At 52.2% G+C, this 25,840-nt stretch overlaps 1 protein-coding gene across 6 annotated transcripts; it reads right to left on the bottom strand.

Moving 5' to 3' along the window:
• Positions 1-690: 690 nt before the first annotated feature.
• On the bottom strand, positions 691-24,845 carry ALDH3A2 (aldehyde dehydrogenase 3 family member A2). Of its 6 annotated transcripts, none has more exons than XM_008250349.5 (12): positions 24,446-24,818; positions 23,958-24,119; positions 22,966-23,197; positions 21,976-22,061; positions 19,352-19,560; positions 18,140-18,257; positions 16,336-16,477; positions 13,805-13,971; positions 11,458-11,557; positions 5,202-5,437; positions 4,097-4,217; positions 691-2,433 (listed from the first exon to the last, which is right to left on the bottom strand). In XM_008250349.5, exons 2-11 carry the CDS (start codon positions 24,108-24,110, stop codon positions 4,137-4,139), a joined length of 1,524 nt encoding a protein of 507 aa, XP_008248571.3. In that variant the 5' UTR covers positions 24,111-24,119; positions 24,446-24,818; the 3' UTR covers positions 691-2,433; positions 4,097-4,136. The 6 variants fall into 6 exon arrangements, with proteins under 6 accessions (XP_008248571.3, XP_002722699.3, XP_008248570.3 ...); XM_002722653.6 differs by lacking the exon at positions 24,446-24,818 and adding an exon at positions 24,222-24,298; XM_008250348.5 differs by lacking the exon at positions 24,446-24,818 and adding an exon at positions 24,246-24,298.
• Between the last annotated feature and the right edge of the window lie 995 nt (positions 24,846-25,840).

The raw sequence follows: 25,840 nt of genomic DNA, 5'->3' as shown, positions 1-25,840 counted from the left end.
TGCCCCTGCGACTAGCCAAAAATAGGCTCATACATGAAGTTAAGCATTGGTCAAGGCCATGAGAATGGAAACCTGTTCTGAATTCGACGTGCTACAGGCTTGGTTCTCAGTGGCGCTCTCTCAAGGGAAGCCATCTCTGTCACACACACGGCTTAATGACCTTCTACCACCCAAACAGAACAACCGGGCGCAGCCACAGCCTGGCCAACTCATGGGTGAAGCAATTCTAGAACCCATGCCACATTTCCCCAAGTGCGTCCCAAGGTCAACGGGCATTAAGGAAGAAGGGTCCACGTTTAAGGAAGTTTGAGAAACACACCAGCGCCTCCAAGTTTCTGGGGTGCTCTGGTCATGTGCCACGTGCTTTACAAAGGGTTGCCACAGGACCACTGAGTGTGTGAGATCTTATGGGGTTCGTGCCCTGGGCCACGCCCACAGAAGCATTTGTTTTACATCAGTGGGGGGATGCCCCGGGAGGAAGCTGCTCACACACACAGAGGACAATGCAAGAGCTGAGCCAATCTTCTTGGCGAAGAATTCAAAATGACAAAGTATGACAAAGAGAGCTGACACACACCACTTTCTATAAAGGCACGAAAACCCCAGGTTTATAGTTAGAGAAAAGCTGTGGTCAAAGGGTACCTCCGATGGGCTTAGATTCCACAACAGGAGTATTAAAATTCACACCGATTTTATGAAATACATTTATTTGGGAGGGCATATTACTAGGCAAGCCAATGATTTATTTTAATTAAAAATTACAAAGTATGATTTAATACACTCTAATTTTTTTATGGCTGATTATGCTGAAAGTTTAGGCAACTTGTTTATTTAAAGATTTTGTTTATCTGAAAGGCAGAGTTCCAGAGACAGAGAAGAGTGGCAGAGGTCTTCCGTCTGCTGGGTTCACTCCCCAGATCTGCAATAGAGAATGGTGGCCCAGGCTGAAGCCAGGAGCTTCTTCCGGGTCTCCCACACAGGTGCAGGGGCCCAAGCATTTGGACCATCTTCCGCTGCTTTCTCAGGCCACAGCAGAGAGCCGGATCGGAAGTGGAGCAGCCAGGACATGAAGCGGTGCCCATTTGAGTTGCTGGCACTGAAGGTGGAGGCTTAACTGGCTACAATACAACACCAGCCCCAAGGCAACTTTTAACTAAGCTAGGTCAGTGACTAATTCTTAGCACCTTATACTGTGAGAGACATGTTTCAGACAGCCTTAATGGAACTTATTCAACAAAGCCAGTGCTACATTCAAGTGAGTTACAATGCCTCACTGAGTGGACTGGGGGGCCGGGTGGGGTCCCTGCAGCAGGGGAGGAGTACAGCACAGCCCCAGGCTCTGCCAAGGGTCCCGTCTTGCTTGCTCAGATCCTTCACACACACACACCCCCCCCCCCAAATCAGGACAGCCAGTGGGCTCACTCAACGCTTCTCCAAACTTCTCCCAGGGCTCTGCCATCTCTCTGCCACCTACAGGGCCGAAACCCCAGTCCTACGAGCCAAGGCCTCTTCTTCTGGGAGAGGGAGAGGGAGCGGGGATGCTTCCGCCACTGTACTGAGTCCAGTAGGCAGAATGTACTCAAAGGGATCACTTCAGAGTTTTCAAAACGTGAATTTTACTTCCACTGTGCTACAGAAACACGACATTTCGAGATTTAACTCTTGGAGATTTGTTATCTTGCAGCGATGGGGTCCTGAGAGAGGAAGAGCATGTTTATAATTACTTTTATTACAGTATTTTAAAAACGCTAGTTAGGTTTCATTAAGATGTAGATTCTGTCTCCGGGCCTGGCACCGTCAGAATGACAGGTGCTACGTACACGAAATAGGCAATGGCTTTTTGGGAGCCTGAGGATTTACAAGGTGCTCTGAGTGGTACCAGTCACAGCAGCCACGGGAGGCCTCGGAAGACTGTCCAAGCCAGACACAGGCACGCCTGGGCTGTGCGGATGCCACACGCTGGGACCACGGGGCCAGAGGGCACCGCCTTGAGCTCGAGCCCTCGGGGCCCCACAGGTGAGAGGCAACCCCTGCCCGTGCGGTGCAGTGCCTCAAACCTGAGAGGGAGCTGGGCGGGATCCAGCCTCGGCTCCCGCAACCTCAGAGGACAGCTGGGCTCCTGGACGGGCAGTGCTGGGTGTCTTCCGGCCCCAAGGAGCACTGGTCTCTCCCCCTCAGCCCGGCGGCACGACCTGGGCAAGCACAGCCCGCAGCAGGTCCTCTGAACACCCTCTCAGGGAATGCCGGGGTCTGCCGGCATTGTTCGTGGGCCGTGGCAATGACGGTCAGGCTTGATCATGGTGGATCTGCGTATTTTCTGCTTTGTGGTAGTATTTTTTAAAAAATCACAGGTTCATTAACCACTTAATAGAAGAATAATTCGGTAGAGGCGATTAGGAGATGGAAGAGGGTCAGTCTTCAGTAGTATCCAGTCTAGAGAGAGGAGAGGATCCAGGTTACTCTACTGGTTCAACAGCCCGCCCACAGCCAGCTTGCACCCGGGCACAGCAGCGGGACTCTACCCAGAACTCCTGACCTAAAAGACAATAAATACACCACATGGGAAACGCCTAAGAAGCCCAAGAAAAAAAACCAAAAACCAAAAACCAAAACAAGACAGGCAGTGATGCCCGACTCAAGGAGAGGATCTCGCCGTAGACGAGAGTTAGCAATAGCCCTTTATCAGCCTAGATTTTAAGAAGGAGGCTGGGGGCTCTACGTGAGATTTGAAAACTGAGACACAATTGTGTTTCTAAAATCCAAAGACAGCAATGGACTTGACCCATCCTACCGATGCTGAAGAGGCGCTACCTAAGCCCGAAGGTCAAATGTCACGTGTGTGATTGTCACAGGCTGGATGGCGCTCGTCACCATAAATCTTTAAGCCACCGTTGTGCGTTCTGCGGAGTGGACGCTCCGAATCCTTTCTAACTGTACCCGCCGTGGGTCACACGCAATCCAGACAGACAAGGGAGGTACACTACGAGGAGCCGTCTCGGGAAACTGCTCTAATCGTGACACTCTTCAAGGAACCGCACAATACAGATTCACAATCACTGAAAACTGCAGGTGACTCGATACGAAGAGAATGAAAAGCTCAAAGGAAAGTGCATAGAACCAGCAGAGGGAAACGAAGCTGACTCTTCACCTCACCCCAGAATAAATTTCAGACACCTGAATAACTAAGGCGTCGACTAAGAGTCATGAGGACCGAGTGGGAGAGTGGAATGTGGCCGCCAACTCCCTCACTCCGTGTGTGGGAAAGCTGTGGCCGTGGGCCGGCTCCCAAGAGGCCTGGCCCGCAGCCATCATGAGGTCCACGTCACAGCCAGGGATCAAAGCCACACTTTGTTTCCAGCTAAAGGCTTTTATATATTATTGCTTCTCCAGGCTCTAGCAACAGAAGACCTGACAAACCCTTTAGGGATCTCAAAACTTCCTGGCACAGCGCAGGGCGCCTGGGGGAGACTCCTTGGCACACACACAGCAAGCTCAGGGAACGGGGACTCAGCCTGGCCCTCCACAGTTTGCACGAGGCTGAGAAATCCCACCCCAACCAAGCAGGTCCAGGTCAGGCTCCTAGGGACAGATAAGGACTAGAACCTCCCGCCTGCCTCCAACCAGGTCCCCAGCCCTGGGAAGATGTAGTGGGAGTAGTAAGCCCTAAAGGCGTGCTGCGGCTTCATTCACTAGGCTACCTGTCAGGAATTCCAAAAGGACACCTTATTTTCAAAACAAAGCAAATCGGAATGACTCAGAGATCCTGAGATTGTTCTCAAGTTATGCAACACAGAGCTTACTGTGTGAATGGGGACTGGGCAGGCCTGAATTGGCTGAGCTTCCCCCAGATCTGTCCTCTTCCAGAAATGCAGGCTGCTCCACCACCGTCTCTGCACACGGCTCTTAGATCCCTAGTGCCTCCCCACTTTAAAGTGGCGGACAGGTTGTACCCCACTGCCACTCTGGGCCAGGACTGAAGATGTCCAGAGACAATACGCGTTCTGATTGCAGAAGCCCCTGAGAAGCAAACACCTAAAGGAAAACACACCCCCGCGGGGCCCACCTTCCACACAGAGAGAGAACGAGGAGCTCCTACCTCGCTGTGACAGACAGAGCTGGCCTTTGAGATCTGGTCCTCACTGCTTCCTGGGCCCACGCAGGCTGTGAGCTACTAGAAAAATCGACAGGGCCTGTCTCCTCAGCACAGCTTGGTGTTTCTGAGAAAACCCAAACGATGATTTCAAATGCAACTCGGATCTCCAGCTCCGCCCGTGTGCGGTGGGCGAGCCAAGCCCCTTTTATTTCAACAGAGCTGTTTCTATGAACTGGCTCATTCCTGCACCCCTCCCCGCCCACGCCCTGGTGTTGCTCAATGCGTGCCCTCAGCTGGCTGGCCGAGGGCTCCCAGAATACAGTCTCCCTTCCTCTACTCCCTCGTCACTCTCATCTCCTCCTACACCCCAACGATTCACAAACTGCCCAGGAAGGGCCTCTCTGCAAGGCCTTTCACAAACTGCCCAGGAAGGGCCTCTCTGCAAGGCCATCGCTGCGATGACCGACCACCGAAGACAAACTCCATCCGGTAGACCCGCAAGCCTGTTCAGATCGCCCTGGCCACAGCTGCTCCACCAACCGCCACATCCACCACAGACCTGGCTCCTCCATCCCTGTGGCGTGCTGCTGTCAGAACATTGCAGAACAACTGAACAGGAAGGATGAACACCACAGCCGGGGGTGAGACCGCCCATGACTCCCCAGGCGCAGGTTCTAGGGTGTTCCGGACTCTCAGACCGGAAGTCAGCAAACTGCACCTGCGCTGACGGGGACTCCGCAGGCCGCTCGGCTCTGCTCTGCCCTTGCCGGGGGAGAGCAGCTGCAGACAGCAGGTGAGCGAGCGTGCGTGGCTACAGACAGCAGGTGTGCGAGCACGCGTGGCTACAGACAGCAGGTGAGCGAGCGTGCGTGGCTACAGACAGCAGGTGTGCGAGCACGCGTGGCTACCCTTCAACAGCCGCACTGACAAAAAGCAGGCACCGCACCGCTGCCTGCTGAGCCTGTCTCGGACTCGGAATGCTAACGTGCCGGCTCGCAGAATTCGAGAATTTTCTAACAGCAGCCCTGCGGGCAAGACTGAAGAGCCGGTGCTGGCAGCAGCCGGGGCAGCCCGGGCCTCAGGGGGCGGGGCGGGAAGCAGCACTCACCTTGACCAGCAGGGCTGCCACGATGCCCAGGACGGCGAGCAGCAGGAGGCCGAGCTTTCCTTTGTGGAACTGTTTCAGGAGGAAAAACTTGGCCCAGTCCACCTTGGACTGGCTGTTGGGGGGGTACCTGAGCTTGTTAGCGCTTTCTCCCTTTAAACTCTTCAACAAGCAGGGGCGCTGGTGGGAAAAAGTGTCAAAAGTATGCTTTCCGTGGTAAGCCCCCATCCCGCTGTGACCTATAAAAGAAGGAAAGAGACAACACAGGCTTCGCTGGGGGGGACACCAGCGACGTCTCCGGCTCGGCACCCCCCCCCCCCCCGGCGTGTGGCAAAGGTCTCTGTCCAGGAAAGGGTCTCCCCTGGCCCAGCGAAGCTGAGCTGTCACCCAGGGCTCCTTCCAACAGCAGGGCGAGCACACAGCTCTCTGAGGCCTGTGGCTCTGACGCACGCCCGGGACCGTGCCAAGAGCTTACGTGAAGTCTCTAAGATAATTTTTCCCACAACCCTACTTTGTGAAGCTCGCAGGCCCAGTCACGTGGCTGGCAGGCAGCAAGGCCTGGAACCCGGATCCGTCTGCCCCTACACGTACGTCTCATTCCCATCATTCCCCGTGGCTTTGTTTACCCACAATCCCACTCACTCACTCACTTCCCCAAGCCCCTTGAGAGGAACAAGGACCACGGCCGCAGGGTTTCCAACTGCGGGTCCATGAGCAAGTGTCACAGCGTCGGCCCTCTAAGAAGCCACGCCCTGCGACAGTTTCCATTTCTCCCACGCACTGTGAGAACGACAGGCAGGCAGGTGCAAAACGGGGAGTGTGCGCTGAGCAGACAACGGGCCTGTGCATGGCCCAGGGGAGGTTCACAGGGCCCAGAACGCAGAGCGACCACTCAGGAGGCGACCCCCAGGGGGCCCTGACATTAAGGAAGGGCAGAGGAAGAGGGGGCCGGCCAAAGGCACAGGCAAAGAAAGAGGGAAGTGGGAAAAACAGTGTCCAAAAAGCCGGAGGAAACAGAATTGTGGGAAACATAAAATTCATGGCTATGAAAGCTAGAGAATCCATGAAGGCCACTTAAGTTTTACTGAAGGACATAAAGCGGTTACGGAAACAGAGAGACGTAACACGGCCCCCTTAGGGCTCCCATTGTAAAGAGCCAAATTCTTGCCAAAATGATGTGTTTAGTTCCAAGTAATTTCAACCTAAATCCCAGAGATTTCAAAGAGCTTTCTCTGTGTGTGTGTGTGTGTGTGTGTGTGTGTGTGTTTAGGAGGTAGCAGTGATTCTAAAGTTCACCTAAAGAATAAATTTAGCACTGGACCCTGAAGCACAAACTACGGGCCTGGTTGAATATGTGGGTCTTAGAGACAGGCGACGTGGGCTCCATGGCCACAGGCTCTTCGACTCCCTTCCTGCCTCTCTGTGTGTGTGGACTCAGCCACACTAATGCTACCTATAAAGCTACTTTACAATGAAAACCGTGGGGTTGGCCCAGGGGAGGAGAAACCAGCAAGATAAGGAAACCAATGAGAAAACCCTATGAAAGACCTAAGCATGTGTTTTCTTGAGTTCCAATAGTATGTAAAGATGATTATTCCAAAAAAATGGCGCTAACAGAATTGTTCTACTCTTTGGAGGAAAAAAGATAAAGGGGATAAATAAAATATTTTTTTAAGAAAGATAAAGGGAAGAGTCTCACATCACACAACATCCAAAATAAACTCCATGGTTAAATGTTAAAAAAAAGTCAAATATTGAGGGCAAACACAGGTTGATATTTACCTAACGTCACAGTAGGGAAGACATTCCTAGGCCTACTTCCCAAGTCGGAAACCATAAAGAAAAAGCCCTCCTAGGATCAGCTAACCGAAAGTTTCCAAATCACAGGGACAAGTAAAAAGACAAAATTTTAACCTGGGAAGAAATGCTTCTTACAGATACAACCAAGAATTAATTTTCTTACTTATAAAAAAAAGTCACACATAAGTAAGGGAGAGGTGAACATAGCAAAAATATCAAAAGGACATTAATAGAAAAGTCACGAGAACTAACCAAAAAAAAATTCAACCTCAGGAATAATCAAAGGAAGACAGACTTAGGTGGCAGGTGTTTTGGGTAGCAGTCCAGTAGCGGAACAGTCACGTGGGCGCTCATCTACCATTCCCAGGGATATAGAGGTGCAGCTCGGCAGGGGACTTGGCGATCCCTACCAGAAACCATGGAGACCTGGGCAGGCACTGTGGCCAGCACACTGAGCTGCCACTCGGGATGCCCATACCTGTGTAAGAGTCCTGGCCGCCTGGCTTCCGATCCAGCTCCCTGCTACTGGCCAGCATGTGCACATGAGTCACATGTGCAGACCTGGATGGGGTACCTGGCTCCCGGCTTCAACCTAACCCAGTGCACAACTGTGACTACCAGAAGATGAGCCAAACCCCTTTCATTTAAACATTGCAGCCACTGCGACCACTTGGTGGTGAGCCAGCAGATCAAAGATTCTCTCTTTTTTTCTTATTGTTCCTCTGCCTTTCAAATATGTAAATCAATAAATACATTCAAGATTTATTTATTTATCTGAAAGGCAGAGTAACAGAGAGAGACAGGTTTTCCATCCTCAGGTTCACTCCCTAGATGGTCACAACAGCCAGGGCTGTGAGAGGCCAAAGTCGGGAGCCAGGAGCTTCACCCAGGTCTCCACGTGGGTGCAGGGGCCCAGGGACTTGGGTCATCTTCCACACTTTCTCAGGTGTATTAGCAGGGAGCTGGATCAGAAGTGGAGCAGCTGAGACTCGAACCAGAGCTCATTTGGGAGACCGGTGCTGCAGGCCATGGCTTAACCTGCTGTGCCACAGAGCCAGCCCCAATAATTTTTTTTTTTTATAAATCCCATGAAGACAAACATTGTCAAAGAAAAAAACCTAAACTATATATCAAAATATTAATAATGTTTATGTCTGGGAGTCATTACATTTTTCCTTATAGCTTTCTTGTGTTCTGCTTCATTGTTTGGACTTTTTGCCATTTCAATCTCTGGTACTTTTAGAATCAGAAGATAAGAGGATTTTTGTGTGGAAAACTTTTAAGCCCTTTTAATATAGGAATCAGCTTTCTAGACACTTTTCTGAAAGAAACAATCACAAATCACACAGATATGTAAGTATTATAATATCAAAAACTTTGAAATCACAACAATCTTACACCAGAAATGTATTATGCTAATGTGCCACATTCCTATGAAGGGACAGTGTGTGGTCACAAAATCATGACACGGGAGCTCGGCTGTGGTGCAGGTTAATCCTCCGCCTGCAGTGCTGGCATCCCATATGGGCACCGGTTCTAGTCCTGGCTGCTCCTCTTTGGATCCAGCTCTCTGCTAAAGCCTGGGAAAGCAGTAGAAGATGGACCAAAGCTTGGGCCCCTGAAGAAGCTCCTGGCTTTTTTTTTTTTTGGACAGGCAGAGTGGACAGTGAGAGAGAGAGAGAGAGACAGAGAGAAAGGTCTTCCTTTGCTGTTGGTTCACCCTCCAATGGCCGCTGCGGCCAGCACACTGCGCTGATCCGATGGCAGTGCTTCTCCTGGTCTCCCATGGGGTGCAGGGCCCAAGGACCTGGGCCATCCTCCACTGCACTCCCGGGCCACAGCAGAGAGCTGGCCTGGAAGAGGGGCAACCGGGACAGAATCCGGCGCCCCGACCGGGACTAGAACCCGGTGTGCCGGCGCCGCAAGGCGGAGGATTAGCCTAGTGAGCCGCGGCGCCGGACTGGCTCCTGGCTTTGGATCTGCCCAGCTCTGGCTGTTGTGGATGGAAGATTCTTCTCTCTGTCTCTCTGTCTATAACTCTACCTCTCAAATAAATAGATAAAATCTTAAAAAAAAAAAAATAACAACATGTAGGCAGGATGCCATAGGGTTGTGTGTTGTCCTGTGACATAAAGGTTAGGAAACAATATGCAACAGGACTCCTTTCAATAAAACATTCAACTGTATGTGAGTATGCATGTGTGTCACAGACACACACCAGCTGTCTGGCACTATGGGTGATTTAAACTTTTATTCTTTGGGTAATTTACAGTGGAGTTGTGGGGAATTTTCTTATTCCCTGGATTCTTCTATCTTTCCCACATTTTCTTTAAAAAGCCTGTACTCCTTCTGCATTTAGGGGAGAAAGCTAGTTTTGTTTCAAAGAGGATACGGTTGGTGATGGCATATGCTACCTCATCAAGTAGGACAAGGACTGAACCCAAGCCCCTGAGATTTTCAATATGGGGCACTGTGATCCCACCCAGAACAGTTATAGAGCTGTCTGCTTCAACAGTTCCGTGGGAGCCAGGATCTTGTTGGCTGAACCGAGGAATGAAGGACAACAGAGCATAAGCCAAACTTTTTTTTTTTTTTTTTTTTTTTGTTGACAGGCAGAGTGGACAGTGAGAGAGAGAGACAGAGAGAAAGGTCTTCCTTTTGCCATTGGTTCACCCTCCAATGGCCGCCGCGGCCGGCGCGCTGTGGCCGGCGCACCGCGCTGATCCGATGGCAGGAGCTAGGAGCCAGGTGCTTTTCCTGGTCTCCCATGGGGTGCAGGGCCCAAGCACCTGGGCCATCCTCCACTGCACTCCCTGGCCACAGCAGAGGGCTGGCCTGGAAGAGGGGCAACCGGGACAGAATCCGGCGCCCCGACCGGGACTAGAACCCGGTGTGCCAGCGCCGCTAGGCGGAGGATTAGCCTAGTGAGCCGCGGCACCGGCAAGCCAAACTTTTAAGAATTTGGGCTGTGGGGGGCCAGCATTGTGGTACCTGGGACACCAGCATCCCATATGGCTGCCAATTCGTGTCTTAGCTGCTCTACTTCCAATCCAGCTCCCTGCTAACGGCCTGGTAAAAGCAGCAGCAGATGGCCCAAGTGCTTGGGCCCCCGCCACCCACATGGGAGACCTAGAAGAAGCTCCAGGCTCCGGACTTCAGCCTGGCTCGGCTCTGGCCACTGCAGCCATCTGGGGAACAAACCAGCAGAAGGAAGCTCGGTGTCTGTGTGTCTTTCTCTCTCTGTAACTCCAGCTTGCATATACATAAACAAATCTTAGGAGAAAGCAAGAACTCAAGCTGTAAATCTGCAATCATTCCAACCGCGACCCCAGGAGCCACCATCTTTCACTCAGTCCCTTTCTCACACTCACTCCATCGGCAGCTGCTGCTGCTTAGCCCCCAGAATAGTCGCTCCCCTCCCACGCTCACCCTCTCTAGTCTGGACCCGGCCAGATCCACTGGCCTCTGCCCACCTCAGCTCACGTGCGTCAGGCACTCTGCGGGTGCTGGCAAGATGTTTGCATCCCAAAGGGGACCTCAGCACTCACCAGCAGTGGCCTGGGTTCCTTGGCCATGGGACAAGGTCTCCTTGCCCAGGGACAGCTGGCCCTGCCACGCTGGCCCACTGTGTGATGTGCAGTCATTGATTTATGATATCACAGAGCGAGAGAGCGAGAGCGAGAGGATAATGGAGGGCTTGTGAAGACTGGTACTTTCACAATCTGCTCTGCTGCTCCGCCAGTTTTTACGATCGGTTGTTTTGTGATGTTCCTGGGTAGGCAGTGGACAAGCCTGCCACCCAAGTCCCAGGGGAGAAGTGAGGCGTGAGTCAGTCATCTCGGGAATGGGAAACGGGGGCAGCTCACAGCCCCACGGGAACGGCCGGACCAGGCCGCGTCCACAGGGCCGCCTGGGGAACCAATTTCTTTCCAAGCACAGACCCTGGAGCACAGGATCGCGTGCGCCCCCAACCACAGGGAAAGGGCTCTCCTCTCCACGGGCGATAGGAGACTGCAGGGAACGCCTGGATCCCACTGCAGGCTTCTTTGCGTAGAAAACAAAGAGCCAGTAGAAGGTTCTCTTACGGCTGTCAGCCCCCAGCATTCTGAACATTTCCTCCACTACCTCACTTTAAAAAAAAAAGAGGGAGAGATCAGAGAGCTTATTTAATTAATGAGAGACTGATTCTTGGCACTGCAATCTCCTAAATCTAAAAGAACAATAAACAAGTGAACAGAGTCATTATAGCCATGGGCAGTGCTACCGAGGACAGAAATAGAGCAGGGAAGCGGGCAAACCAACGTCAACTGGGTGGCCCCGAAAGGCCCCTCTCGGGAGAGGACAGCCACGGGGGACCCACAGAGGAAGCAGCGGGAACTTCCTCGGCAGCCTGCCTGTGACTCGTGGCGGGGAGGAGCTTCTGGAATGTTCGCCAGGAGCACGGGAGATCTGTACTTACCCACTCCTCCAAAGGGCAAGGAGTTGAGCGTGAAGTGCATGATGACGTCATTGCCTGTGACACCACCACTGGACGTCTCGTCAATCATCCGTCTGATGAGCTGGGGACAGACCAAAGGCGTCCGGGTCACCGACACTGTGCTAAGGGGGCACTCGCTACCACTCACGCGGGAACCATCACCCTGGCTTTGTGTGCCAGCAGGAGTTCTTGGTGTGGGGGACATACGCCAACAGCCTTAGAAACAACCTAATTCGCTGTTCATCTCTAAGCTGAAAATCTGAAATCCAACACTTGCTGAGTACCAACAGGATGCCACGAGTGGAAAATTCCACAGCTGATCATGCAAGGGGCCTCGGTCAAAATGCAGGTGTGCTAAAAACACTGCATACAATTACCTCTGGGTGGGGACAGGAAACATTAATGAGTTTTGTGTTTAGACTTGTTTCCATCCCTAAGATATCTCATTATGTATGTGCATATATTCCAGAACCTGAGAGAATCTAAAACACGTCTGGTCCCAAGCAGTGCAGAACAGGGCTACTTGACCTGTACACAAAGGAGCCGCCCTGGACCTTACGGCCTGTGCTAGCAAAAGGCTCTGGATTACAACGAACAATTCAGACTATATTCTGGCCTTTAAAAATAATTTTATTATTTTTCTTTTTTTTTTATAGGCAGAGTTAGATAGTGAGAGAGACAGAGAGAAAGGTCTTCCTTGCGTTGGTTCACCCCCCAAATGGCCACTACGGCCAGAGCTGTGCTGATCTGAAGCCAGGAGCCAGGTACCTCCTCCTGGTCTCCCATGCGGGTGCGGGGCCCAAGCACTTGGGCCATCCTCCACTGCCTTCCCAGGCCACAGCAGAGAGCTGGACTGGAAGAGGAGCAACCGGGACAGAACCAGCGCCCCAACTGGGATTAAAACCTGGAGTACCAGCGCCGCAGGCGGAGGATTAGCCTAGTGAGCCGCGGCGCCGGCCAATTCTATCATTTTTCAATCATTGCTGTAAATTATAGCACGTGAGTACTAGGTTTGTTTTTAGTCCTTATGAAATGCTAACCATATATAGGACTGGCCTAAGGCACAAAGAGGGGCAATAATGCTTTATTAGTAAATGGTCATTTCGCCTGGGTGCCAAGGCCAAGGTCAAGTCTGCACTGAAACGACCTCAGGTGACCTACTGCTGGGCCGTGCTTCCCCACCCAGTTGCACCTGACCAGGAGACTACGCCTCACATTGTCTGCGGTCACTGCCAATGTCACACAATCATTTTGTTACCAGCCACGCGTCACAGGCCCCACGCGTCACAGGCCCCACATGTCTGGTCTCACTTCAGAAGTCTGTACCCTGTGCTCTCCATAGCGCTGCGGGTCCAGAAGCCAGCCTGTGACCCATTGCACTTTCCTGCTTCTAGTTTTCCTGTTTCTCCACAGGATCCTGAATTCCTCGCCCACCCTGAGGCCAGTGTCCCGTAGCAGCCACCAGGCACCTAGTGACATCAATGCCTGCGCCTCGAGCAAAGTGGCAGAGCTGCTCGACCTGCGGGGATGCGACGCGCTCCACTGAGTCATTCGAGAAACTGAGTTCCAAGACATCACTGCATTAACACACCAGGGCCAGAGAGCTCCGTCCCACCCGGCCCATCTGCCGTTTCAGTCAAGGGCAGGCTCTTGCACACAGCAATGCCCCCTGGATTAACATCAGCAAAGCATCGAATGCTAGTACATCTAAGTCTTCCAATTATCTAGGAGCCATTTGTGAGTCAAAAAGCCTTGTGGGGCCAGCGCTGTGGCGCAGCGGGTTAAAGCCTCAGCCTGCAGCACCGGCATCCCATATGGGCGCCAGTTCAAGTCCCGGCTGCTCCTCTTCCCATCCAGCTCTCTGCTGTGACCTGGGAAAGCAGTAGAAGATGACCCAAGTCCTTGGGCCCCTGCAACCGTGTGGGAGACCCGGAAGAAGCTCCTGGCTCCTGATCAGCTCAGCTCTGGCCGTTGCAGTCATTTGGGGAGTGGACCAGTGGAAAGGAAGACCTCTCTCTCTCTCTCTCTCTCTCTGCCTCTCCTCTCTCTGTGTAACTCTAACTTTCAAATAAATAAAATGATTCTTAAAAAAAAAAAAAAAAGCCTTGTGATACTCCCCACTACAGTCTGAGACCTACCCCAGGGAACTGGGGAGAAAGGATGCAGGGATAACCCCGGGGCCTCATTAGTCAAGACAGCTCACTACACAAACACAACGTCCCCTGGCGCACGGTGATATGACAGAAATGACATCATCCTTTGTTGAACAGCACACGAGGTGACTTGTGGGAAGTCACTATGATGAGGAGCTGTTCCCTCCCAGACTTACCTTATCGTTATGAGAAAATATATAGAGAGCCAGGGGCTTTTCACGTTCATTTATGAACTGTATAGCTTCGTCTGCGTTTTTCACAGGCACTATCGGAAGAACTGGTCCGAAAATTTCTTCCTGCATCACTTTGGCTTCAGGGTCAACATCAGTCAGTACTGTCGGGGCTGAAACGAAAACACACAAAGTGCAAATGCTGAAGTGGGAGATTAAAAAAAAAAAATCCAAGTCTCCTGTCTCGCACTTTTTATTTGTGTCTTCCATGTGTTTCGTCTGTCTCATCTATTTGTTTCGCCCTTTGCCTCTGCCACCCAAGTCAGGTCTCCAGAGAAAAGTCCCGAGTCCGTGGATGAAGCCATGCAGATGTCTCTGAAGTGGGATCTAAGGCATCCCTGTGTGAGAAGATGCCAACTCGGGAATATATCTTCACATTTCATGCTGCACACAGCCATGTGCATGGTTTAACTGAGGTGCTGGTTCTCACGGATGAAAGCACAGACAGCTCCTCCGTCCAGCAAATGAACACTTCCCCCTTAAGTGCTTTCGTGCATAGCATCTCACTGGCTTGTACTTCTCCTCTGTGAGACAGATCCAGAAAAGACACTGAAAGGGTCAGTAGTCCCTGCCCCTGTTCCCGTGTTCCATTTGCCACAGGCAAGGGGCTCCAGAAAGGGCAACATGGATGGTGAAGGGGCTGCACCTGTTCCAGCAGCCATGCCACTTAGCAGTGCCCAGAAAGACCTGAGAAACCGGTCTTCAAATGAAAGAAGGCATCGAGAACAAGCAGCTGGCTTTTTCCCTACTCCTGGTTTCTCGTAGGCAGTCCTGGCACGTGGCTGAGGACACCATTCCAGGTGTGTATCGGTCGATGCCCACGTCTTCCTCGGGTCGGAGAACCTTGGTTTGGGCATCCAACCTCCTCGGCACGGCTGTGTGCTCAGCCAAGGCGACCCAGGCAGGGGCAAGTGCCAGTCAATCGAAGCTAATCGTAATAACCCCTCCCCCTGGCCAATGATCAGTCTAGAAGCAGACAAAGGCAATAGGCCGAGGATGGGAGGAGGGAAAGGTGGAGAAGTAACCGCTAAAGCCCCCAGCTCAGCAGAGCCTTGAGACAGCTCATCAGAAGAGAAGAAACGTTTCCTCATTACTCATGGCCTTCAAGCTGGATTTTTTGAAGCCAGGCTTTTGGTGATCCACAGCATCCTATCTGGTGAGTGGGCATAAGCAAAGCTATTCTGGGCTGCTTCTTTGCCAACCAAATGTATCTGTGATTTTTCGGTCACCTTGCATGTTACTTCAGAAAAAATGGAGTTCAGACTCAAAGTAATACATGTTCATGGTAGAAAAGAAAGAACACAAAGAAGGCGAACAAATAAGGAACAAATCGCAAGTTCAAGCATGACAGGCTAAGGCTTGCTTTCTGGAATGGGACTGTCGCTGGCGAGGTGCAGAACTGTGGTGAAGGTCTTTCCTTTGTGCTGTTTTCCCATTCATAAACTGGAGAGCATCACATAAAGGATCGTTAGGAATAGAAACGGTTAAATAACACATGTGTAGGGGCCAGCGCTGCGGCGTAGCGGGTAAAGCCGCCACCTGCAGTGCCGGCATCCCATATGTGTGCCGGTTCAAGTCCCGGCTGCCTCACTGCTAATCCAGCTCTCTGCTGTGGCCTGGGAAAGCAGTGGAAGATGGCCCAAGTCCTTGGGCCCCTGCACCCACGTGGGAGACCAGGAAGAGGCTTCTGGCTCCTGGCTTTGGATCAGCACAGCTCCGGCCATTGCGGCCAACTGGGGAATGAACCAGCGGATGGAAGACCTCGCTCTCTCTCTCTCCTCTCTGCCTCTCCTTCTCTCTGTGTGTAACTCTGACTTTCAAATAAATAAATAAATCTTTAAAAAAAAAACACACATGTAAACATGAAAGGCCAGTGCAACTCAGGTGGAATAACGAAGCATGCATACATATACAGATCTGTCAGTAGCTTATAAGAAGAGCAGTATACCAGAAAGCAGTATTTTTTTAATAGCTTAGTAAATAAACACTATATAGGCAAGCCTCTTTAGTATCAGTATGTAGTGTTACGGGTGGTACAGGACTTTTCTTCCCGAAGCTCATGCAGATGTTTAAACTGGGAAGCCTCCATGTTAGTGGTTGATGGGCCAAGGGTGCAGGCTTGATCTAAGGATGGCCTCTGAGAGGCGGGTCTGGTGGGAGGCCTTTGGCTCCCTGGGGGTGTGCCCTTCAGGGTGGTTCCTGAGACAGGCCTGATTACGGGAGTTCAAGTTCTGCCTCGCTGTCCTTTTTGGCTTACAGTGTGACTATCACTCTGCACCAGCCATGACCTCCACAGACACCGGCAATGGGGCCACCTGATCCTGAACCCTAACCTTCGAACTGTAAACTGAAACACACCTTCCCTTTCCCAAGAAGCTCCTCTCAGGGATTTTAGCTAATGAAAGGCTGATACAAGGAGTGTCAGTACAACCTGCCAAGCTGCTCTGCTTCCCGTAGGACCGGGTGGTTTCCATTACCTATGTAGCGCGTGGCCTCGTCGGTCTCCCCACCAAAAGCTATCTTTTGTCCTTCAAGCAAACTTTGTATCCTCTTAAAGTGACGAAGATTGATGATCCGTTCATAATCAGGAGACTCTTTTATGTTTTCTCCATAAAATTCCTATTTAAAACAATAGGAGTATTTAATTGTCACAAAATCCCACACATAGGATCTTCAAAAAAAATTTATGGAAAACACATACTGTGAAAGAAACCATGCATACATTTAAAAAATCTCCCATCCAAATAAACCTACATTTTCATTCAATTGTCCAGGAACTTCTTGAAGCACCCTCATGTTTCAATTGCTTTAAGTAAGGGCAAAATCCACCCGCGCCCAAAAATTGGCCTGCTATCATATCCTCACAGAATCCAACACACATTCTCCCCACGAAATAATTTAACAGTAGCACAGAGGTAGTAAGTGAAAGCTTTTTGGCAGGTCAAGGACAAGAAAATAAACCATTCCTACCTGCCCCCCCAATAGATCTATCATTTTCCATAGTTCTGGAAGGTTCCCAAGGATCTACTACTGTAGTCCATCCCTGGCTCTCCCGGGGCAGGGCTGTGGCAGTGGGAGCAGGCGAAGGGAAGACGTCTTGGTCTGGAGCAGGTCACTCATTTGTTCTTATAGTTGGTGACCACCACTCCCCTACACCAAGCTGTACAGAAACCCAGAGTCTGCAAGGCCTAATCTGCTACCTGCCGTTTACAGAAAACGTCTGTTGACCTCTGCCCCATTTTGTTGTTACATCTTCTCTGGACTGATCGATCTTTCACAGATCACAGCACTCAAATGGTCAAAACAGAGCTTTGCTAAATTACCATGACAGAAGAACCTCAATAAGCACACAACCAGGACTTTCTATGAAGACAATCACAAAGTTACCGAAGCAACCCCGGGGATCCACCCGCCCTCTCCCCATCCCACAACTCCCTTCACAGTCTCCTGTTCTGGATCCGCTGTCAGTCTTACCATTGATGCCCAACTCCCACATCCAGACCCCAGCACCTCACCCCAGGTCCCTGCCCGCTGCACGCCGTGAAGCATTTCAGTGAACTTGCTGGCACACAATTTCCACTCTCCAGTCATCTGCATCGCTCTGGTATTTTTGATCCTTGTTTCAGTGCTCAGTCAAGATTCAGGGTGCACAACGAGCACTCCAGAACTTTCTTTCACCCAGGGGGCCGAGGGGCCCCCTCACACCACTGACCTCGATCACCCTGCTCATCCTGTTCCTTCCTACCAATCCCGATTGCACACTTCATTCACGTCTTGGCTTATGACACTACCATGCAGCCGTCCTTAATCTCCTCACAGCAGATCCTTACTTTAAGCACGCCCAAAGCCTGACAGCCATATAGAGGGCACATTATAAGTAGATATTTAATCAACTCACTCCTTCCAACTTCTGGTCCTCTATAGACATAAGAACTGATAACCTTAACCAGCAAGAGCCACGGGTCTCTAATTATACAGTAAGAGATTGGTGCTCTTCTCGGAACCACGGAGGCACAGTTAATTTTTAAGCGTGTGCCATAACTGATCCCTAACAAATCGACTAGACGGTCACATGGATTTAACACCAACCTAATCTTGCTTCCAGCAGACATCCTAGGGAAGCTGCACAGAACACTTTCAATTAGCCAGAAAATTAATTCAGTCCCAGATGCTACTGGAATTCTCCCAGGTGGAAGAGGGCATGGAGACGCTGCCTGCAAATCGTTAAGCCGATTCCTTGTCTTGCTGAAATCAGTGGGCTCGGGTGTGTGGAGCACAAACCTGCACGGTTTCCTTAATCTTCTGCACAATGTGGTTCTGCAGGGACGCTTCACAGAGAACGTAGTCGGGAGCAATGCAGGTTTGGCCACAGTTCATGTACTTCCCCCAAGTTATGCGCCTGAGGGACAAAAACACAAATCCGCCCAAATATTCATTTGTTAGGCACGCTGTTTGTGGTGTTTAAATGGTTTGCAACTGAAATGCTTTCCTGTTTTTACTTGATTCTGTTTATTAAAAAAAAATAAAAACTAGTCTCGACATCAGTCAGTTGGAACTTAGATTAATTTACATTTTCCGGCTGAGGAAGACGATTCTAAGGAGCAGGAGAGTTCTGAAGCCAGCTCGGGGAAATGGGACGTGCAGTGATGCCACACTGCCAGCTGTAGAGAAAGCGGACACAGCATCCCAACAGCCCCTTCCCGCTCCAGCCAAGGGCGTCTACTGCGTCACAGGACCTAGCTGCACACTCCGCCTCTCCCCATTTTGGCAGGATGTTCAGGGACAAAGCAGGATGAGTGCCAGCCTCTCAGATCCTTCCCCTCTACCAGGATCCTTCTCCACTACGGCAAGCCCTTCCTACACAGGGAACACAGCCCAAAATCTCAACACCCACCCACTCACTCACTCAGGGTCTCTCGTGCGAGCCATTATGCTCTACCTCAGAAACCCTGACCTAACTCCCTCCCGCCTCCTTTGCTCCCTGTCCGTGACAGGGAGAGGAAGCTACACTATCCAGAGCACAGTGTCAGCTCTACGTCCTGGTACCTCCTGATGGCTGAACTTGACATAGCAGAGGGAATCTGAACCCTTGTATTTCCTAGTTCTCAGGCGCAAGATGCTATTCCCAGCTACAAAATCAGTAATACTGGTGTTTCTCAAGAGATCAACTTCCAGCTGCAAATTTAAAGATTGTATTAGGCACACACAATCCTTTGGATTATCTACTTCCTGGATCATCTATTGAGAGCATTCAAGTTTCTTGCCAGACTTGTCTGTATTCTGGAGAACAGAAATTCCTAAGGACAACCACGTGATGCCAGGACCTACGGTCCCTGACTTCTCACAGCGGCACCAAGGGACAGTCTGCGAGAGCCCTGGTTGTCTTGACAACCCCTTCATGATGTTGTCTTTGTGCCATCAGGCACAGGGTTCAAGCACAGAGGATGAGGAGGCTACTGCTATGAGCTAGGCAGAGCGGAGAGCCAGCCTCACCTGCAGACAGTGTCCAGGTCACAGTCTTTATCGATGTAACATGGACTTTTCCCTCCCAGCTCAAGAGTCACCGGGGTCAGATGCTTGGCCGCAGCTTCCATGACGACCCTCCCGACGGCAGCATTTCCCGTATACAGAATGTGGTCAAAGCGCTCCTTCAGGAGCTCCGTGGTTTCCTTCACGCCACCGTTCACGACAGCGTACAGGTCCTGAAGAAAGAGAAACGGAAGCTCCTGCATTGCCAAGGTCACTGTAACGCCAACACCAGCAGTGCCTTCAAGTAAACGTGCAAACTTCAGGAAAACCCGGAGACCGTAAAGAACAGTGAGGGACGGGACGGATGACGTAAGAGAGGGCTGACCAAGGACAAGTGCAGGACAGAGCCGCTGGCACAGGGGAACCGACAGCCTCATTGGGATGGCCCCAGAGGCACCCTAGTTTTCTACCTGAGTTAGGCAATCGAGACACAGGTGAGGGCAGATGGTTGGACTTGAGCAGGGAAATGCAGGTCATGTGTGTGTGTGTATGTATGTGTGTATCTGTATGTGTGTGTGCATGTATGTGTATGTGTATATGTGTACGTGTATATGTGTGTGCGTGTATGTGTATGTGTGCATGTATGTATGTGTATATGTGTATGTGTGTGCGTGTATGTGTATGCATGTATCTGTATGTGTGTATGTGTATGCATGTGTGTATGTGTACGTGTGTGTATGTGTGTATGTGTATATGTGTATGTATGTGTGTATGTGTATATGTGTATGTGTGTGTATGTATGTATATCTGTATGTGTGTATGTGTACGTGTGTATATGTGTGTATGTGTATGTATGTGCATATGTGTATGTGTGTATATATGTATGTGTATCTGTATGTGTGTATGTGTATATGTGTACGTGTGTATGTATGTGTATGTGTGTGTATCTGTATGTGTATGTATGTGTATATGTGTACACGTGTGTGTGCATGTATGTGTGTATGTGTATGTATATGTGTACACGTGTATGTGTGTGCATGTATGTATGTGTATATGTGTACACGTGTATGTGTGTGCATGTATGTGTGTATGTGTATATGTGTGTGTATGTGTGTTTGTATGTGTGTGTATATGTGTGTGTGCATGTAAGCTGAGGATTTTGGTGAGAAAGTGGCTGCTGCCAATGGCCACACAACAGATCTCAGCTGCATGTCTTGAACTGAATGTTCTCTTCTCTGCACACACAGCAGGGCTCAGCCCACGACAGGATGCTGAACGAGCGGTACACAGCACGGCTGAGAGCGCTCGCTTGCAAAGTCCATCTGGGCTGAATCTGGGCTCTGCCACTTGCGGATTTACGTGACATCGGGCAAGCTGGGGACTTCTCTGGCCTCAGCTCCTCCTCCCCAGCTGCTGGGAACTGAGCCCCTGTGTGCACTGGACTTGGCTTAGCGGCTGTTCTGTGAGAGAGAACACCCTGGACAGGGCAGAGAACACAGGACAAGGAAGGGAGACCAGGGAGATGTTCAGAAGATTCTGAGGGAGCATGAAGCTGGCTTGTGGGCCACACGGTGCCATGCGGTCTGCTCTTTGAAAGACTAAGCAGTTCGCACTCACCACGTAGTTTAACAGCCCAACCCATGTTTCTGGTTTTAACTTTGCTAAGGCTTTGTCTACAGAGCAGGTGTGAGTGACGCCTCCTTCCCAGTAAGCTAACAGCAACAGCAACTGTCCTACCCCCAACTGGACTGCTGAAACATGTACACCTGCTAAAGGGCAAAGCAGGCCCCTCCTCCTCCAGCTTCAGATTCCAAGTCCCCACACAATCCCTGACCTCTCCCTTCCTTCCAAATTACCATTCCTGGGGGAGGGGAGGAGGATAGCCACGCCTATAGGAACACAATTGCTCTCAGGGCTGCCTTAACACTGATAAGAGCCAGCCTTGGCCTGAGGCCACTGCAAATTAACAGGTGAGATACCGGTAGGAATTTTAAAGTTGTCTTTTGTTGAAAACAAAGTGAGACTTCTCCCTGCAGCCAGTGCAGGTGGAGCTCCTGGAGCCCCTCCCAACCCCAATTTCATGGTGGCGTCACAGTTTTCCTCCCTAGCAGGGAGCTTTCAATCCTCTCAAATGCCAACAGCGGAACCCCAGGGGCGGGGCTACACCCTCTGGCTCTCCTAGGCCACTTTTCTTTCTGACTCTTCCTGCCACATACATCCTTTTTTTTTTTTTTTTTAAGCAGAAGTACTCTTTCGTAATCACACAGATTGCCAAGTTGTTAGGATAAAAGAGATGGTCAGAGACAAGGGGCACCCAGCACGCTACCAGTCTCTCATAAATTAACTCACTAAATGAATACCTCTACAGCATAAGGTAGTGCAAACAAGGATTAATCCAACATGTCGCACGGTGGGAGATCTATCAATAGCAAGCGTGCCCGTGAAGCCAGGGGCCTAAACACATGTAACCGTCAGGGCTGGGCCATCCGCACTGCATTTTGGAACTTAATTTCTTATAGGAAGCCAACTGTTGGGCACTTGGGGAAACTGCAGATGCCTGGCCAGCAATGACATGCGTCAGCCGGAGGATCTAACGTGTGTTTTCCATGACGAACCGCTGTGTTCAAGACGGGGCAAGACATTCTTACCTGGTCTAAGTACTGAGGGAGCAGCTTGGCCAAGACCTGAGCCGTGTGTTCACTTAGTTCAGAAGGCTTGAGGATCACGGCGTTCCCTAGACACAGCACAAAGCAGAAGAGACTGGTAGCCGGACACTTCAATCACAGCTGTCAGAATGGTGTTCGCGCAGGGAATCCAATTACTGCCGCCTTCCTCACAATGAGCGTCATCGTTCTCTTCCGTGTCACCCCCGCCTCACACGTGCACATCTCACTGGCAACAGGCTCCAGCGGCCTTGCCTCCCTCTCCAGCTTTCTATCACTTCTCTCCCTCAGCCCTCGGGTTTTCCTCTCTACCCTGGAATCACTGGGCAAATAGGTTATGTCAACATGAGCTGTTGATCTAGATCCTGCGGAGTAAGAAATTATTCTCTCGGCTTTGGCTCTACACCCAAGCCACCGTTACTCACAGAGCCTTTATCTGAATGCAGAAGCTGGTCGGGCAGAATCAGGTGTTTGTCCAAGACCAGAGTCGGCAGCTGGGACCACAGCAGATCCTGACTCCAACCCCTTACAGGTTCATCCCCCCGGCACTTGGAAACTTGGCCATGCGGAGGTGGGTGCCGTGTTGTAACAGGGTAAGCCAGGGCTTGGGATGCCTGCATCCCATTCCAGAGTGCTGGTTCCAGCCCTAGCACCTCTGCTTCTGACCCAGGCTCCTGCTACTGCATCCTGGGAGGCAGCAGTGTTGGCTCAAGGGCCAGGGCCCCTGCCAGGAGTCCCTGCGAGGAGCTCCAGGCTCCTGGCTTCAACCTGGCCCAGCCCTGGCTGTGGTGGGAGTTTGGGGAATGAGCCAGCAGATGGGAGATTCTCTCTCTCTCCCCTGCTCTGCCTTTCAAGTAGATGAAAGTAAATAAACATTAAGAAGTAATCACACATATCCCAGCAGCCCACTTAGAAACACAACGAGAGAGAATGAACCCTTCTAAAGAGGCGTTCAGACACAAAGTGGCACCAGACCTGCAGCGATGGCGCCGATCAGCGGCTGAATGGTGAGGACGAACGGGTAGTTCCAAGCTCCGATGATCAGGACGACTCCCAGCGGCTCGGCCTGAACATAGGCCTCGTCCAGCATGGTGAACAGGTTCTTCTTCACCGGCTTAGCGGTGACCCAGTCGGCAAGATTATTCAGCATAAAGTCAATTTCCCCAAGGATGGTAATGACTTCCTGACTGTATGCATTCAATTCGCTCTGTTGTCAAAGAGTCACAGTTAACCTTGCGCAGCGAGTATGATCCACGTGGCCCAGAATGTCAAAAACCCCAGGCGGCGACGGCTGGTTAGCAGTCCAGACTCCTTCAAACCCTCGTAAGCACCTGCTGATCCCTTCCTGCTATAGTCAATGCCTCTAAACCCTTCTCCACTGATTCCAGCCTTCTCAAACTCCAACTGAAACACGGCCTCTTCCAGGAAGACCTCCCTGATTCAGGGTGGCCTGCCTCGATCACACTTCTAATACCTTAGCAAATAGGCTTTTGATCTGTATCTTAACATTCTACCCTCAACAATGTTTAACTCTATTTACATTTTACCTGTGCATGTTCTGATTCTTAAGTTTAAAACCCTCAGGGGCAGGGCACTGACGTCTCCAGTAATCCTACATAACACACGCTCACACATCTGATGCTTGCAAACAAATGGTTCAGGCTTTTCGGAAGCTTACTCTATCTTGTTTATTTAATATCATGGCTCCTTCCCACCAAAACATATAGAGCAACCCACGGAGAGGAGCTACATGCACGCCCCCAGAGCGCCCGCAAACGCACACCGGGGTGGGGGGGCTAACGCCAACGCCGGAGGCTCCGGCTTTATCGACATCGCTGGCGACGTCACTCCCACGGGGACAGCGTAACCCCAAAGCCAAGCAAACAAAATAAAACCCCGAGCTGCGGCAGAGCGAAGCCCCCGAGCGGCGTCCCGCGACCCCCGCCCGCCCGCGGCCGCGCGCCCACCTTGCACAAGTCGGCGGCGATGGCCGCCAGGATGTCCGCCTCGCGCTCCTGCACCATCCTCCGCAGGGCCTCGAGCTGCTGCAGCCGGAACCGCAGGGGCCGCGAGCGGCCGGATCGGAACGCCCGGCGAAGCCGCTGCACCTCGCGCTCCATGGCCTCGTCCTGACAAGAAAAACGAGAGAGAAGTCGGCGGGAGCCGCGGCGAGGGGGCGTGGCGGGCCCCGCCCCGCTCCTCCTCCGCTTCTCCCCTCGCGGGGCGCCCACCGTGGACCCCGCGCCGCGACTCACTGCCACTCAGTCGCCACGTCCGGACAGGACTTCAGCCAGGGCCAAGTCCAACTGGCGACCCCGCGGCGCGGCAGGGCTGGGCGTGACCCCGAGGCGCGCGCCCATTGGTCCGGGCGGCCCACGTGACCGCCGGATCAGGCCGCGGCCACGCCCCCTCCCCGGGGCGCGGCCCTCTGCGGAGCGCGCAGTCCCGCGCTTACTTGCCCGGCTGCTGGGGGGCGCTGTCCCGGCGCTCGAGGCTACGCGGGGCTTGGTAGGGGGAGGTCGGGGTGTGCGCGGCTGGAGCGCCGAGGTTGGGGGCTGCGGAGCGGGGCCGCTGGGAAGCGAAGCCTCCGGGTGGCTCCAGGAAGCGGAGAGAGGCGTCTTGGAGCAGCGGCGGGGCTGAGGCGCGGCGGTGGGCCGCTGGCTGAGAGAAGCGAGTCAGGCAGGGAGCGCCCGGACCCCGACGGGTCGCGGCCCGCGCCCCCCAAAGCGCCCTGCGGAGGCGTGCTCCCCTTCCTCTTCCATTTTGTGGCTCTTCAGATGTGGCCGGATGCGCGGCGGCGCGAGCTGCCGGCAGCGCCGGGCGTCGGGCGTCTGGGTCCCGGCACCCACCTCCCCACCCTCACCCTGTCCCTCGGGCTCCGGCTCCTCCCTCCGCGGATCGGCCGTCCCCACCCAGGCAGCGCCTCAGTTCCTGCGAGGTGGCTCCCCTACCCACTCTCCCCGGGGGCAGGGGGCCGAGACTGCGGCATGAGCAGGGTCGTCAGAGAGCTCGTGGAAAACCATGCACGGGTCGCAAGAATTCTTTGCATGAAAACAAGCTTATCTCTCTATCCCATTTCCCAGGAGCTTGTTGAAGTATCCTCATGCATGCATTATCCTCTTCCATTCTTGCATGAAAGAATTCCCTTTCGGCTGCAGGTCACCTGCGGGCCCCGACTCCCCGTGTTACAGCAGAACCCCCCAAAAGGAAACCCACCCGCTTCCTCGTTGCTAACCCAGTGGGGGAGTTCCCGGTTCTTTCTCCTCTGCACTCAGCGGCTGACCCGCGCCACCTTCTCCCCGCACCCTTGTGGTCTTCCGGTTAGCTCACCACGCCCTCTGGGTATTCCTCTGCTAGCTCTTTGGCAGTCGCCCGGTGTCGGAGAGGGCTCTAGTCCCGGTCTTTCCTCTCAGCTTCCGAGGTACAATCAGCTGTGTCCTCTTGGTGTCCGTTTGAATGTCTGCAGAAAGGCTGAGTTACCCTCCTCCGTAAGCAAACAACACACGATGCGCCCCTCCAGTGGCCCCCTATCTTGAGAAGCAGGACTGTCCTTTGTTGTACTCAGGCGAGGGTCCTTGGAATCACCCTTGAGTCTTTGGCCCTGATCTCCAAAACAGGCCTCCGTTGAACCCAGCCACTCTTATTTCGAATCAGCGCCACTTCCTCCTGAACTGTCCACACCAGAGGTGTCTGAGTGACCTCCCTTCTTGCGCTCCTGGCTTTGTGAAGGTGACTTATCTGTAAACCTCATCAGCGGGCTTCCCATAAAGTTCGGCCGGCAAGGGGCACCCCCAGGAAATCAGAAGGCAGTTTCTGGCTCTTTCTACAGAGGAAGAGGAGGCAGGATTAT

The sequence above is a fragment of the Oryctolagus cuniculus genome, chromosome 17 (assembly GCF_051225735.1).
Source record: "Oryctolagus cuniculus isolate XC-2025 breed Fujian yellow rabbit chromosome 17, ASM5122573v1, whole genome shotgun sequence".
Classification (NCBI taxonomy): domain Eukaryota; kingdom Metazoa; phylum Chordata; class Mammalia; order Lagomorpha; family Leporidae; genus Oryctolagus; species Oryctolagus cuniculus.
Note: the sequence above shows the minus strand (reverse complement) of the source record. Positions and strands in the feature narration are given on the sequence as shown.

What these genes read in the sequence shown, in the direction of transcription:
- ALDH3A2 (XM_008250349.5), bottom strand. Translation starts at nt 24,110, where the DNA reads ATGGAGCGCGAGGTGCAGCGGCTTCGCCGGGCGTTCCGATCCGGCCGC. An exon ending in TATTTTCTCATAACGATAAG is followed by an intron (nt 11,558 to 13,804) that starts GTAAGTCTGGGA and finishes GTCTGTCCCCAG; the next exon opens with CTCATCAGACGGATGATTGA. An exon ending in CTTGCCCTTTGGAGGAGTGG is followed by an intron (nt 5,438 to 11,457) that starts GTAAGTACAGAT and finishes CTTCTTTTATAG; the next exon opens with GTCACAGCGGGATGGGGGCT.